The sequence below is a fragment of the Nothoprocta perdicaria genome, unplaced genomic scaffold, assembly GCF_003342845.1.
Source record: "Nothoprocta perdicaria isolate Ctin4 unplaced genomic scaffold, notPer1 scaffold_136, whole genome shotgun sequence".
Lineage (NCBI taxonomy): Eukaryota > Metazoa > Chordata > Aves > Tinamiformes > Tinamidae > Nothoprocta > Nothoprocta perdicaria.
The window spans coordinates 786,208-800,505 of NW_020454494.1; the positions used below are offsets into that span (position 1 = coordinate 786,208).

A 14,298-nucleotide genomic window follows, 5' to 3' on the forward strand; every position below is an offset into this window, starting at 1 on the left:
TTCTTTGTAAATATATTTTTTTATCACTATTTGCTCTGGAGAGTAGAGAGTTAAAGCTGACTGTCATTTACAACTGGTCACAGGTGAAATASAAAAGTGGTTTGCAGACACTTGATCTGATTTACAAATATGGAGCAAAACAAACTAGCCAGGGCAGATGTTAAGTAATGTAGAGACTTCCCGAGTCACTGGCATTGAAGCCTTTTTTATTWTTTTTTTWTTTATTTTAGAGGCATTACTGCAGTTTTTTTAGAGGGCTAGCTGTAGTTTGCATGTACCAATGGTGCATAAGCACTTGTTGGGACAAGAACTAGGAAGTGTTTGCGAGCCTGTGTGAAACATTAACAAAGCCAGATTACACATTTGGTATTGCCKGGGAGTCCCTCAAGGCAGGGTGCATATAGTAAAGCTCCCACTGATTTGAATGCAGACTGCAGGTAGGAGCTCATAAAGGAACAAACTTAGAAAAGAATTCAAGGGGAATTTCACTGAAAATTGTGTGACAGGTCAGCAGAAGCTGTGCATAGATGGGTTTGTGTACATGGGTTTGTAAAATATGTCTATCTGTGATTTTATATTTTACAATCTTCCCCAAAACATGGGCAATAGAAGGATAAAACACTTTGAGAAATCAATAGAGTCTTGACTTTTTAATAGCAGAAAATTTCACATGCAATTGATAGTACTAACAGCTCATATTTATTTAAACTCAAATTAGTTAACTAACTTCTTCCTGCAAGAAAGAAGCCCAGCAAGGGAGGCAAGAGACCTGTGTGGATGGGCAAGGAGCTGTTGGGCAAACTTTATGAGGAAAAAGAGTACATACATAACGTGGAAGAAGTGGCCAGACCACACGCGAAGAATATAGGAACACTGTCAGAGAATGCAGGGATRTGGTGAGGAAGGCCAAGGCCTGYTTGGAATTAGAGTTGGCAAGAGATGTCAGGGACACCAAGAAAGACTTCTACAAATGATCTACAAAAGATCATCAGCAAGAGGAAGACTAGGGAAAATGTGGGCCTGCTGCTGAACAGGGTGGRTGCCTTTGTGATGGAGGATGCAGAGAAGGCAGAGTTACTAAATGCCTGCTTTGCTTCAGTCCCTACTGCTAAGGCTGATCCCCATGAACTACAGAGCCCAGGTAAAAGAGAGATAACTGGGAGAGAGAAAAACTTTCTGTTGGCCAAGGAGGGTTGGGCTAGGGATTATTTAGGCAAATTGGACACCCATATATCTATGGGTCTGGCCGGGATGCACCCAAGAGGGCTGAGGGAACTGGCAGGAGTTATTGCTCTGCTGYATTTCATCATCTTTGAGAGAGGGGAGGTGCTAGAGGACTAGAAGAAAGTCAATGTCACTCCCATCTTCAAAAAGGGCAAGAGGGAGGACACTGGAAACTACAGGCCGGTCAGCCTCACCTTCCTGCCTGGAAAGGTGAGGTGCTCCTGATGGAGCATCTCAACCTACAGAGCATCTCTAGGCATGTCAAGTCAAAGAAGGTGGTAAGAGTAGTCACAATGGATCAGTCTGATCAATATGTGTAAGTACTCGAGGTGAGAATGTAGGGAAGATGGGGTCAAATTCTTCTCGGTGGTGGCCAGTGACAGCACAAGGGGTAATGGGTGTAAATTAAAACACCAGAAGTTCCACCTGCATGTAAGGAAGAGCTTCTTTCCTGTGAAGGTGACAGAGCCCTGGAACAGGCTGGCCAGGGAGGTTGTGGAGTCTCCTTCTCTAGAGATCTTCAAAATCCGCCTGGATGCCGCCCTGTGCCCCGTGCTCTGGGTGTCCCTGCTGAAGCAGAGGGTTGGACTAGATGATCTCTAGAGGTCCCTTCCAACCTCAACCATTCTGTGTGAGATATATAGCACAACTGACTACAGGATTTACGTAAATTATTTTACATTAATTTATATAAAAATTATAAAGGGATAAAACTGAGGTTATTTCTAACCATCAATGGGTAATGTATTTGCAAATAAACCAAATGAGCTACTGAGTGCTACTGCATACAATATTCAGTCTTTAGTATGCTACGTAGAAGAGCTTTGCCTAACGTTTCCAGGTTGATCCCAGGTATGCGGGATCCTGCTCCAAGCAGAAGCCTAATCRGGACAACTGCCAGAAGAGATTTTCTTAGAGTTACAGAAAGTCTTCCAAAAACCAAGGCAGTGCAGTTGGGAAAATTAGCTTTAGAAATGGCATAACGCAAGATCTAGCYGAACTGGCTCTCAGAGTGACTGAATACAACAGAAAATGAAAGATGAGCCTCCTCGCAGGAAGGCCCATTTTGTAACACTTGGTGTAACCACAATTATCATAATGAGGCAACAATTAAAAAGCTGCCAGTAAGCAGCCTGGCAGTATCGGTAGATTTGGAGAATTAACACTAAAACACTATGACACGGCTGTGGCTGGTAAAATCTGGTTAAAATAGCAGATTTCCCCCAAAGAGGCAAGAAAGGCAGCTAAGGGAGGGAAAACTCCTAAAGACAACAGCAGATTATTTGAGTCCCTCTGTGATCCTGTTTTTTATGGCAGCGTCTCGGTGCCGTAAGTATCTACTTCTCAGCTCTACTTATAAGTATCTACTTATGTAGTAGACCTCATAAGCAGACCTCAAACCTCCCGCCTCCAGGCGCTGGGGTTGAAGGGAACTTTTTGAAGACGACTCTAGGAGAACAGCAGTGGGGGAAGCAAAGCCGCGCGATGCCTGCGCGTCAGCTCCAGCCTCGGCGGAGCAGCTGGGGGGGCCTGGCAGCCGCTGCTTGTTGGACACGCGTGCCCGTGCCCTGYGGCCCATAGCCAGCGCTGGATGGCCACCTCCAGGGGATGGAGGCCACCAGGAGACACCCACCATGGGTCAGGAGGCACTGCCATGCGGCAGTGCCTTGGCTCTTGCCTTGAGCCTGTCCTGGACCTTACAGATTTCTCTCCTTTTTAGTGTTAGCCAACAGCTCTGACTGAAGGATTTTTTTTTTTTCAAAAATTCCAATAAATTTGCTTTTGTGAGGGAGGAACCCTGCAGCTTGCAAGAGTTTGCCACAGCATGTCACTATGAGCCCTGTCACTAGGTCATGAGGTCCAGGTTAAATGGTCAGGAAAAACTTCCACATGGAAAGGGCGGTGAAGCCCTGGAACAGGCTGCCCGGGGCAGCGGTGCAGTCTCCGTTCGTGGTTCAAGCAACRCTACGTGAGGCACTCGGGGGCTTGGTTTAGCAGGCATGGTGCTCATGGCGACTTTACGGGTGGACTCGATGATCCTGAGGGTCTTCTCCAGCCATAAYGGCTCCACGAGCGCCCTTCGCTGCCAGGAATAAGGATTTGGGGTGAAATTTCCCGCCCCCCTCGCAGCGCAGGCCCCACTCCGAGCACAGGCTGCTCCCCCCGCCCCTCCCCGGTGGTGCCGCCCGCCCCCCCTCCCCCCCGCTGCGCAGGGCGGTGGTGCGCGCCAGCGGGGGCCGCGCCGCGCGTGCGCAGTGCGGTGCCGCCGGCGCGGGGAGGGCGGCGGCGGCGGGAGCAGCCCCGCAGCCGGAGGTTCCGGTCCGGTTCGGGCCGGGCCAGGCCGGTTCGGGCCGGCGCGGCCACCGCCCCGGGCGAGAGCGAGGTGCGTGGGCCGGGACCAGCCCCGGGGATGTGCGAGGGGGCGGCGGTCGGAACCGGGCCGGGCCGGGGCCTGCGCGGCAGCAGGGAGCCGGGTCCGGGTGAGGGCAGCGCGGGGCCCCGTCCCGGCGCCCGGGCCCGTCCCGGCGCCTCCTCTCGTTGCCGCCGAACCGCGTCGTGTTGGCGACGGCTCGGGTGGCCTGGGGCACCGGCCGCCGCGTTAACGGCAGCGGCGCCGCCGCCGCGCGTGCCGCCCGCCGCTTCCCGGGAATGCGTTTCCACGGGAAAACGCGTGGAGATGTTTCCGTCTGGGTCCGAAGTGCGCAGTCTCGTCTTGAGATACGGCCCGGAAAAGGGGCCCTGCTTCAGCAATAAGAGTTTGCCGGGTTTGCCCCGGAGTTGGGTTTGAGGCTCAGGATTGTGCCCAAGACTATAGGAAAGAATAGAAAATCCAGAAGGGAAACACTTCTTTAGCTCGGGAGTAGAAGAATAGTAATTAGTGCCTGCACGCTGCTGTAGAAATTAATGTTTCATGCATAGGAAAAAAAGGATTCTCTCTAGGATGCTTCTTCCCTTTGCTTTCCTGCTTTGYCTGCTTCTGCTTTCATTTCAGTGCATTACTTTTTGCTGATAGAGATTTTGCAGSCTGTTAATCTCAAAAACATTAAGTTTTTTAGATGTTTATCCTTGGGGTGAGTGTTGCTAAGGGAAACAGGACTAAGCCTTTGGCCAAGCTTTGATGTGAATACTTTGGAGTTCGGGAGCTATGCGTATGGGTGACTTTATTTTTTTATATAAGAATCATTTTTTATTTTTTTTCCTTATTATTCCAGATGGAAAAGAAGAGTTTATGGTTTCCGGTTGGCCTAAAAGCAGAGGTGTAAAGGAGAGACTGGCGTATGGATGAGAACTGTCAAGCCCCTTGCAAGGCTTTATCCTAAAGAAAAGAAGAAATGAGTCCCACGAAAGATGACACAGGGCTCGGGACCGTATTTGACTGGGACTATCTCCTATGGGAAGTTCGTTTGACGCTTATAGCTGCTGGGTTTTTGATCTACCTGGGGGTTTTTCTCCTGTCCCACTGGCTGTCGTCATGGATAAGTACCACGTACCGTGCCTTGCATGCAAAGGAGAAGGTGTTCTGGAACATGGCAGTCACGCGCGGCGTGTTCGGCCTTCAGAGCTGCGTTGCTGGTCTGTGGGCTCTGCTCATGGATCCTGTTTTTCATGCTGACAAAGTGTATTCTCAGCAGCAGTGGAGCTGGTTTAACTGTTTAATAGCTGCTGGCTTTTTCTTGCTGGAAAATGTAGCTGTTCATTTGTCCAACATTGCTTTTAGAACATTTGATGTGTTCTTGGTAGTTCATCACTTCCTTGCTTTTGGTGGCTTGGCTGGTCTGGTAATTAATGTAAAATCTGGACACTATCTACCGTTGATGGGAATGCTGCTGGAGATGAGTACTCCTTCAACCTGCATTTCCTGGATGCTTTTAAAGGTAAGAAGTTGATAATTTCAAATTATATTTGTAGCAGTTTTTATGCATTTCCCTGGCACACAGAAAATCTCTGTGGTCTTGTCTAGTTTTGCACTGCAACTGCTCATGTGATATCTGTGTTGCTGTGATCTGATCACAGTCTTGTAGGCCTCCATATAACTTTCTGTGTGCTGCTATATGCATATGGATGCCTTACATTGATTCTGAACTGGGGATGCTGCGTATTTGTGGACTATCACAGCTCTGCATGTAAAATGCCTGAGACTGGGTTAGCTAATTGCTAGATGTTTGCATTAGTTCTACAGAGGGGTCACTTCCCTATCTTGAAGCAACAATTTCACTTCTGCAAACTTTCTGTGTTTATTTTTTCTTTTTTTAGGCTGGCTGTGCTAATACGCTTTTCTGGAAGGCAAACCAGTGGGTAATGATCCACCTGTTTCACTGCCGCATGATTCTCACTTATCATATGTGGTGGGTGTCCATTGCCAACTGGAATAACATGATGGAAAACCTGGGGCTTCTTCACTTTATTGTTATGTTTTCGGGATTATTCGCAGTCACACTAATACTTAACCCATACTGGACATACAAAAAAACTCAGCAGCTTCTCAGTCCAACTGACTGGAACTTTGAAAATAAAGCAGTGAAAAACGGAAAATTAAATGGAGATACATGTCAAAAGAAGAGGATATGATACAGAAAGAGCCGTCTCCTAAGATAATAACAGAATGTGCAGAACACAATGCAAAGCAATTTGATCATGAAATAGAAGCATTTGCAAGGAGCTCATTAACACGATGATTCCCTCCTGTTAGTATTTTATRCATCAGAAGTATTTTAAAGTCTGCATTGTCTCTTTAAAAGTCTTAAATTGTCTATACTTTATATATAAGTACGTGCAAGATCTTTAAGGTCTTAGTTGGACAGTGTTTTATGATTTTTAGCAATAACAGGCTCTCTAGTGGTATCCTAATGGTATCCTTTAACACTTCCATGTGGGTTTATAGTTAATTTGTCTGTTAAGCTTGGCTTGCATCAAGTTAGCATGAATCCCATTTCATGTGTGCAGTAGATACTGATGCTGAATACTGTGTTAGGAAGCTTATTAAAATCAATTATGACCCAAGTTAGGTATGCAGAGGTACCTAGTTCCTGAGTGCCACTAAACCCTTCCAAATGGTTGAACTGGTCATRTGGCAGAATGCAGTTGTAGCTGGGCTTCTCTTGGTGGGTTTTTTTTTTCTGTTTAAGTGCACTTGAGGAAAAACAATATGATCATTTAGAGCATTCACTGTCAGGGTGTCCTGGAGTTTCTAAGTTGCCCTCTGACTGGAAGGAATTCCAATCCACCACAAAGATACATGTGATGAGGGGTGAGGATGCAGATCTTCCTGGTGGTGGGCTAGTTAGGTAACTATAGTGATTCTGTCTGGACTGGAAATCTGTGAAAACGAGAAGTTAACGATGAAACTTTTGGCTCTGTTTGATCCTTAAAAGACTTGCTGGTTGTTGGCCAAAACTATCCTTATTTTTGGTCCCAAGTGAACAGTCATGGAATTCATTCCACTAGTGCCTCTGTTACGGTTCTTTAGTTTTGGAAATCCTCTGTTAYAGAGGATTAAAAAAGGGGTGACCCTTTTTTAGAGGGAAACTCTTGTAATGTCAGTTAGAAGTTCAGTTGTTCTCTTAGTATTTTTATTTTACATTGGAGAACATATAAAATGAGGCTGGTAATCTTTTGCACTTTATCTACCACAGCGCTAAATGTTTCCTTGACCTAAGGAACAGAGTTGTTTTTTAGGTAGGAGCTTTGCAAATTGCTGTGGATGTTCTTCCAGAAATGATGTTAGGCTGGTTGTTCCTGCCTGGAATTTTCTACAGCAAATCAAGATATCTTGATAGGAAAGAGTGACACCTGGTGGCAAGAGAGTGTCATAAAGATAGTCGTTCTGAAGCACTAGGCTTGGGATATAAACAGCCCATCATATGCAACTTTTTTATATTTTTTTAATATATATGAGCCAGTGCTGTGAAGAATTTTAGGTCAAGGAACTTGTTGTCTAGAGGTTTTGTGTATTGATTTGTGGTGGGACATACTATTTTTTAACTTGGGGGGAACGGCATTTAGTGTAAATAAGCTCATTCTATTTATTTTGGTTGGGGTGTCTTTGGTTTTGTCCAGAGTGAGTGCATGAAAATAGTGGTCACATGATTGTGTTCCCTATTTCAGTTTGCTTAAGCATAGAGTTGAAAAACTGTCTCATAGGGGACAGAGAATGTTTTACCATCAGGTCACAAATTTATAGCTATATCATGTTGAAAGTGCCAAAGTGGTGAACATCTGAAATCTGGGGTTTCAGAAACTACTCTGARCTCAGACTATTTTGCATGGTCATGCTCTCTAATACTCTGCTGGTATTTGGTAAAGAACATCTAATTTTGTGCTTCAGACTTCATATTTCTGAGCAGGAGAGAATAAAGTCACACTGTTACGGCATTATGGCCTGTGTGATGCTGTCTGGTAAAGGGGAAAAAAAAAMCCATTTTTCCAAAGCTGAGAATTTTGTACCTGTGTTAAGGAGTTGTGAGGAATAATATTAGAAGTGCTTTGACATTCCAAAAGAAAGCAGATGAGAAATTTTGGAGAAAGGGTAGAGAAACATTATCCGTATGTATAGCTTGGAGAATACAAACCTCACTTCCAGGAATCCCAGAGGGGAAAGATGGAAGATTAGTTGCTGAGTATCAGGATGAAGATACACTCTATGTATCCTAGGATTTAAAGAGCTGAGTTATATGAAACAAGGTAAAAATAACAGAAATTCCACCTAGAGCTTTGCAAAGAGGTCCAACAGAAAATGGAAACATCAAAGGTGAAGTAGGTTGGGACCAGTGTGGAGTTTTTACAGTGGCTGTCTGAAGGAGGGGAAGTTTGCATGGCTGAAGTAAAACAGTTGGAGGTTTGACACTGGGCAATTTGGGCCTTAAAAAAGATTTGTGGGCTGAGCAGACAGGTGGATAGTTATCTCAATGGCACCAGGCTTCTAAGATCTAAATTGTTACGTTATTAGTTTATGTCTAATGTTCTTAAGTAGATTTTGAAAATTGCATTAAAAGTATTATTTGACCAGAACATGGCATTTTTTAATGTCTATGTTAGTTTGATTTATTTCAGGTAATAATCGTTATGCTATTCTAAGACCTTTTCTGAGTCTTTGTATTTAGTGAGTAATAGCYAACTGCACCCATTCCCAGAATCAGGGAATAGTTGAAGTTGGAGGCAGCTCTGGAGTTCAACCCCCCGGGCTCCAGCAAGGACACCCAGGGTGCAGGATGTCATCCGGGCAGGTTTGGAAGGCCTCCAGAGAAGGAGACCCCACCACCCTCCTGGGCAGCCTATTCCAGGGCTCTGTCACAACTCACAGTGAAGAAGTTCTTCCTCATGTGGAAATGGAACTCTTGGTGTTTTAATTTGTACCCATTACCCCTTGTGCTGTCACTGGCCACCACTAAGAAGAGTTTGGCCCCATCCTTTTTACATCTTCCCCTCAGATATTTGAATATATTGATAAGATCTCCTCTCAACCTTCTCTTCTCTGGGCTAAACAAGCCCAACTCACTCAGTCATTCCTCAGACAAGAGATGTTCCAGTCCCTTAATCATCTTTGTCGCTCTCCACTGGACCCTCTCGAGAAGCTCCATGTCCCTCTCATACTGGGGAGCCCAGAACTGCACACAGTACTCCAGGTGCGGCCTCACCAGAGCTGAGGAGAGGGGCAGAATCACCTCCCTTGACCTGCTGGCAACACTCCTCCTGATGCAGCCAGGATCCCATTGGCCTTCTTGGCCACGAGGGCACACTGCTCACTCATGGTTAACTGGGTGTCAACCAGGACTCCCAGGTCCCTCTCCGTGGAGGTGCTTTCCAGCAGGTTGACCCCTAATCTGTACTGATGCCTGGGGTTATTCCTCCCCAGGTGCAGGACCCTCATGAGGTTCCTCTCTGCCCAACTCTCCAGCCTGTCCAGGTCCCTCTGGAGTGTTGGCCCCTCCACCCAGCTTGGTGTCATCTGCAAACTTACTCAGAGTGCACTCTGTGTCATTGATGAACAGGTTGGGCCCAGGTTGGGTCTGATGAACAGAACTGGGCCCAGTACTAACGCCTGAGGGGTACCACTGGCCCCCTCCTGGTCAGGTGCCCTGTATTAAACACCCACCRCAGTGTCTCCTCTTTTGACCTGCCTTTTAACATCACCCGCAGGCTCTCGGCTTCCCTTTGTCCTGCCCTACGCAGAGCTCTGTGCACTCTGCCGCTCTGTCCTGTAAAGAGCGGCTCCAGCACCTCCCCTTGCTGCCCTGTCCCAGAATCACAGGAAGGCTGAGGTTGGAAGGCACCTCTAGGGATCATCTAGGCCAACCCCCTGCTCCAGCAGGGACACCTGGAGCCTGTTAACCCAGGCAGCACCTGTTAGAACAGGTGAACTGCACCATAAAGCAAATCACAGGGCTTGTTTTCTGTTTATGTAAGTTTGGGCAGGGAGGGGGTTTTACAGTCCAGGTGCAAAAACAGCAAAAATTCCAGGCACCTTTTGTTCATCCTGATCGTCTGGGTTTGGAGTTACCAGCTCTGTTACACTAAACCTGTTCAGTTTTTCTACTGAAGTATTTTGTTCAGTGCACTTTTTCTGTTTCTTTGACAAAATTTTCCTGCTCTATGATTGTGGATGATTCTGTATCATCGCTCTTAAACAGGATTGAAAAGCTCTCTAGGGTTTTGGTGTCTAACTACTCTTAAAAATGACTGCTGGATGTCAACCCAACTTAGAGTTAAACCTAACTTCCCTATGAATTTTTGGTAACATGAAAGTAATCCTCTTCCACTTTGGCTTTTATTATAAGAGTTCATCTGCAGTCTATGGGAGAAAACGTCACCATCTGCTTCAGGGCTTGCTGGATCACGTCACAGCACGTGCTGCTGCCTTGTTTTGGAAAACTTTTGCATCGTGTAGTTGGGGGGAATTTTGTGTTTCCCAAGGTAACTCTTCATTGTGTTTTCTTGATGAACAGGCTTGTTTAAATGCTGCTCGTTTCACCTTTCTTGTTGATGCTTCATATACATATATGTATATATATATTTTTTAACTAATCCAAAATCCCCTGGACAGATATCTGGTTCTAATTATCTTCATACAGCATTCCTAAATTGTGGTGTTTATATTTGCTCCCATTTGTGTCCAATGTCTTCTGTTTTTTTTTGTTTTTTTTTTTTTTTAAATTTTTTTTTAGTATTTGGACATAGTCTTGCAGCAGTCAAATTACCTACAATGATGCCTTTGTCTAGTCGCTCCCGACATGCACTTTGGAGTCCTTCTTCCGTTAAATATCTCTGTCCAATCTTTCAATGTTTTTTTCTAGATAACACTGTTAAAATATTAGATATAGTTTACGGTTGTAGCAGCCACCTCTTAACCTCTGGAAGATTCACAGTTGAAGCAAACCTAGAAAAATTGATTTACTAAACTACAATTTTGTACAATGTAATATTTGTTAAAATGGATGAATGCATAAATAAATGTATTTTATTGTCTACTGTGAATTTTATTTACTGATGAAAATTATGTCTTTTAATTAACTTGTGCTTGCTCCTTGTGGCTGAAACGTGTGTGTGTAGATATATTTTTTATAAATATCTCATTGCAAAATAGCAAATACAATTTTAGGCATTAAAGACATGTTTTGGGTGGTACTCACAGATGCTTTTGAGCATTGGAGAACTAAAGGAAAATGCTCTCATTGTGCATTTAAATATCACCAGCTAAAYTGGGAGTTAAAAAACAAATTTAAAAAAAGTTCTGATTTGGGTATTTTCTAGAGCAAAGTCTGAAAACAGTAAGTGTTAGTTACATTTACAAGAATAACTCATTTCCTGGGAAGAGTGATGGAAAATAACCTGGTAGGAAGGGGAAAAAAAGTCATGTTGGATACTTGAGCATGAGCTCTGTCAGCAAATACRTGTAGCTAATAAGATATCTAGTTACATTTTAAAAGTGATCATAGGCAGAAAATGATGGTCTCATCTCTGCTTTTACTCTTAATCTGACTGCAATTGGAATATTTTATCTACATTATGTCAACAGATGACCTTGCCAACAATTTCCACATATTTAAAAAACATATATTTAAAAGACACCCTTTGCATTCTCCACGGAGCTCCACAGTTTTGCTTGAGCTCCCGAAGCCTAGTGCGGATAGCGGGGAGCTGTGGATATGTCGTGCGGTGGTTCTGTGCGCAGAGAAATGGTAATGCAGGTAAGAAGTGAGAGGCGAATGTGGCTCTGGGCCCTCCCCTGCAGCGCACGCAGTAAATGCTTGTTCATTTTAGGTATCTGATGTGTCTGAAGGAAGCGCAGTTGATGGAGGCTGCACGTGCTGCCCAGTAGCAGGACGTTCTCGGATGTGGGGACCCAAGACTCRGGTAGCACCGTGTTCTGACACGGGTCGTGTCACCTCTGCACATTCTGCATCGGAGCCCTCCCTGCGAGGCTCTGAGCCAAAACAAGTGCAGCGCAGCATCACGGGATGAGGCGGCGGGAAAGAGGATGGGAATCGCCGCCAGGATGTGGTCTTGCTCTCCGGCCATCGCTCCTGGAAGCTGGGCCTGTGCTGCATGGGGCAGACGGGTTTTCCAGGTCGATTTCACTGCCTGGTTTTGCAAAGACTTTTAATTTTTTTTTTAATGATTAAAGATTTGACTCTAAAAAGACAATWATTGATGAATTGGGCATTGCATTGGGTAATTCTTAGTTTATCTTTTTTTTTCTTTTCCAGAAATTATTTCATAAATCAGGAATAAATTCCRGGTAAGCCCATTTCTCAACAAACATTTAGTTTTTATATTTGATAATAGTAGTAAACCTTGATTTTCATAAAAGAAAAAAAGGTGTGGTCTTTTGATCTGTAATAGATCAATAGAATAAACTTGAGTTAAATTTGAACTCTGCAGAACTTTTTTTTATTAACTGATTTTCACTAACATTAACATTTTTCCCAGTGTAAAAGGAACTAAACTAGGCAAAGCAGGCTGAGATATATGTTTTTAGAATATGAAAGTTCAGGAGATTGTATTAGTAGTATTAAATCTCCTGCTACAGTAGCTGTTATGTGGCACAGAGTAGCTGTGTAAGGGCTGCCCTTTCAAGCATGCACGTGGGGACGGAGTGCCTGCCTTCCGGAGCAGACCCTGCTGGAATCTGTTTCCTCTGCAGTGCATTTTTATTTCCAATCATCTGGCATTTTTCTTTTTTTCTTGTAAGAATGTACCACGTAAGCAACTCACTGGCGTAATTTTGGTAGTTGCTTCTGCAGCAAAGTCCACAAGATTAGTTGAAGGAGAGGAAGTAAAAAATGTTCGCATAGAGAGTTCCGCTGACGGGGGAATGTGTGTGGGAACAGATAGGGGTGAGAAGAACAATTCATAATGGTGCTTTATGAATAAAGTCCTTTTTTCTGCAAATAATCTGCGAAAGAAACGTGAATGTTACTAATGTTTAGCTATTGGGACGTTTTCAATTAGCGGGGAAATGTGTTTTACTTTGTAGCACGTACTTTATTCCCAGAGAAGTATTGGAATGCATTTATGCTGAGTGTTACTCAGTAGTTGAAATCTTTTGATCTCATGTTATGGTACTGACAATTAAATTGATAATTTGCAGCAGAAATAAGTGAAGGTCTTTAATTATGGAAATTACCCCACCTGTTGCTCTTAGTTGTCAGCCCCTAGGTGGGCTCCCAACCCCTGCAAGATGTTGTGGGCTCTGGATCAGCTTGACTAATTATTAACCTAGGGTGATGCCGAGCAGAGCCTGGTGCTCCTGCACACATCCTGGTCTCTGTGGGCAAAATGCCGAGGGAGGCGGGATGGCACAGAGGGGAGCAGCAACCCAATCAATGGACCCAGCTGCGATGGAGGAGGCARAGACGGGCATAGCTTGGAGGGCCAGGAGCACAGCCTGCCCCACATGTGACCGGGAAGGCGGGAGAAGCGAGGGGCTCAGCGCTGTGTGTGTCTGCGCGGCCGCCCCATGGGTCATCTCGAGCCGCTTCTGCGTCCCTGCAGTTACCTAACCCGAGCAGAGGGAGGGCAGGCTCAAAACGAGGTTTGCTTGGCTGATACCACACGTGTTCCTTGGGGTACGAAATGCTTAGTTCTTCATGCAGTTCTCCCTTTAGCTGCCTCTGCTGCTTTGAACACTTCCTTCGCATTAGGGGGCCGTGCAGGCTAGCGTTGTTTTCACTGCCATGCCCTCTGATGTTTGCTTTAAAGACTAGTGAGGATGCAAATTTTTCCTGTACTCATAATTGATAGTTGCAGCTCCAGGTGCTCATTTGGCCCCGTTTTGGAAGGGACACTGGTATATATTGCTGCAGTTGTACATKTGGCCACTTCCTTATGCAGCCTTGCTGTTTCTGCTACCAAAAGCACTTTGCTACGTGGCCCCTGCCCCCCAAATGGTGTTCACTAGAGTTTAAAGCAAAGGTTTGGACTGAAAACCATGGTGAGAAAACTATACCAGAGAAARGAGTAATTTTGACCTTCAAGAAATGAGAGAGATGACTTTCCCACATTCCTGGACATATAATTGGGTTAGCAGAATCTTTCAAGAGTAAATCAAGGTGATTCCCTCGATGTCTTAAAAGGGAAGATCATGTAGGCAAAGTGGACTAGTCTAGTTATGTAGAGCAGGAGGGAGGAAGCATCTAGCAAGAGCTGGATCAGCATCTCTCGTGGGTCGTGTTTTACAGGAAGAAGCAGTTGCAGTAGTCTCGCTTACGAGTCACAACAAATATATATGACTTTAAAAGGCTTTTGAATGAGATTGCTGGTTGTTACGTTGTACTGTATTAATCAGAGTGTATTTGAGCATTAAATAAGTAGATTCTGCCTGATAATTGAAATCACTTTTTTAACTATCTACTGTTACATGTATCACAGTGACATAAAATTTGCCATGTGGAATCAAAACGTCACTAATCTAATATCCTGACTCATAGACCATTAACRAGTCCCTAGGAAAACAGGATTTAGAGCAGGATTCTCACAACACGCCCCTGAGCAGGATTTTCACAACATACCTTTTCAGTTTCTGACAGTCGGTGGCTTAAGGATGTTTGAGCAGAGGATTGCACTGGAGCTGCTGTT

At 44.8% G+C, this 14,298-nt stretch overlaps 1 protein-coding gene across 1 annotated transcript; it reads left to right on the forward strand.

Annotated features, from left to right (window-relative positions):
* Window positions 1-3,585: 3,585 nt before the first annotated feature.
* CLN8 (CLN8, transmembrane ER and ERGIC protein) lies at window positions 3,586-8,021 on the forward strand. The gene is made up of 3 exons (XM_026033893.1): window positions 3,586-3,607; window positions 4,437-5,099; window positions 5,479-8,021. The coding sequence occupies exons 2-3, from the start codon at window positions 4,557-4,559 to the stop codon at window positions 5,791-5,793; spliced, it is 858 nt and encodes a 285-aa protein (XP_025889678.1). The 5' UTR covers window positions 3,586-3,607; window positions 4,437-4,556; the 3' UTR covers window positions 5,794-8,021.
* The last annotated feature ends 6,277 nt before the right edge of the window (window positions 8,022-14,298 follow it).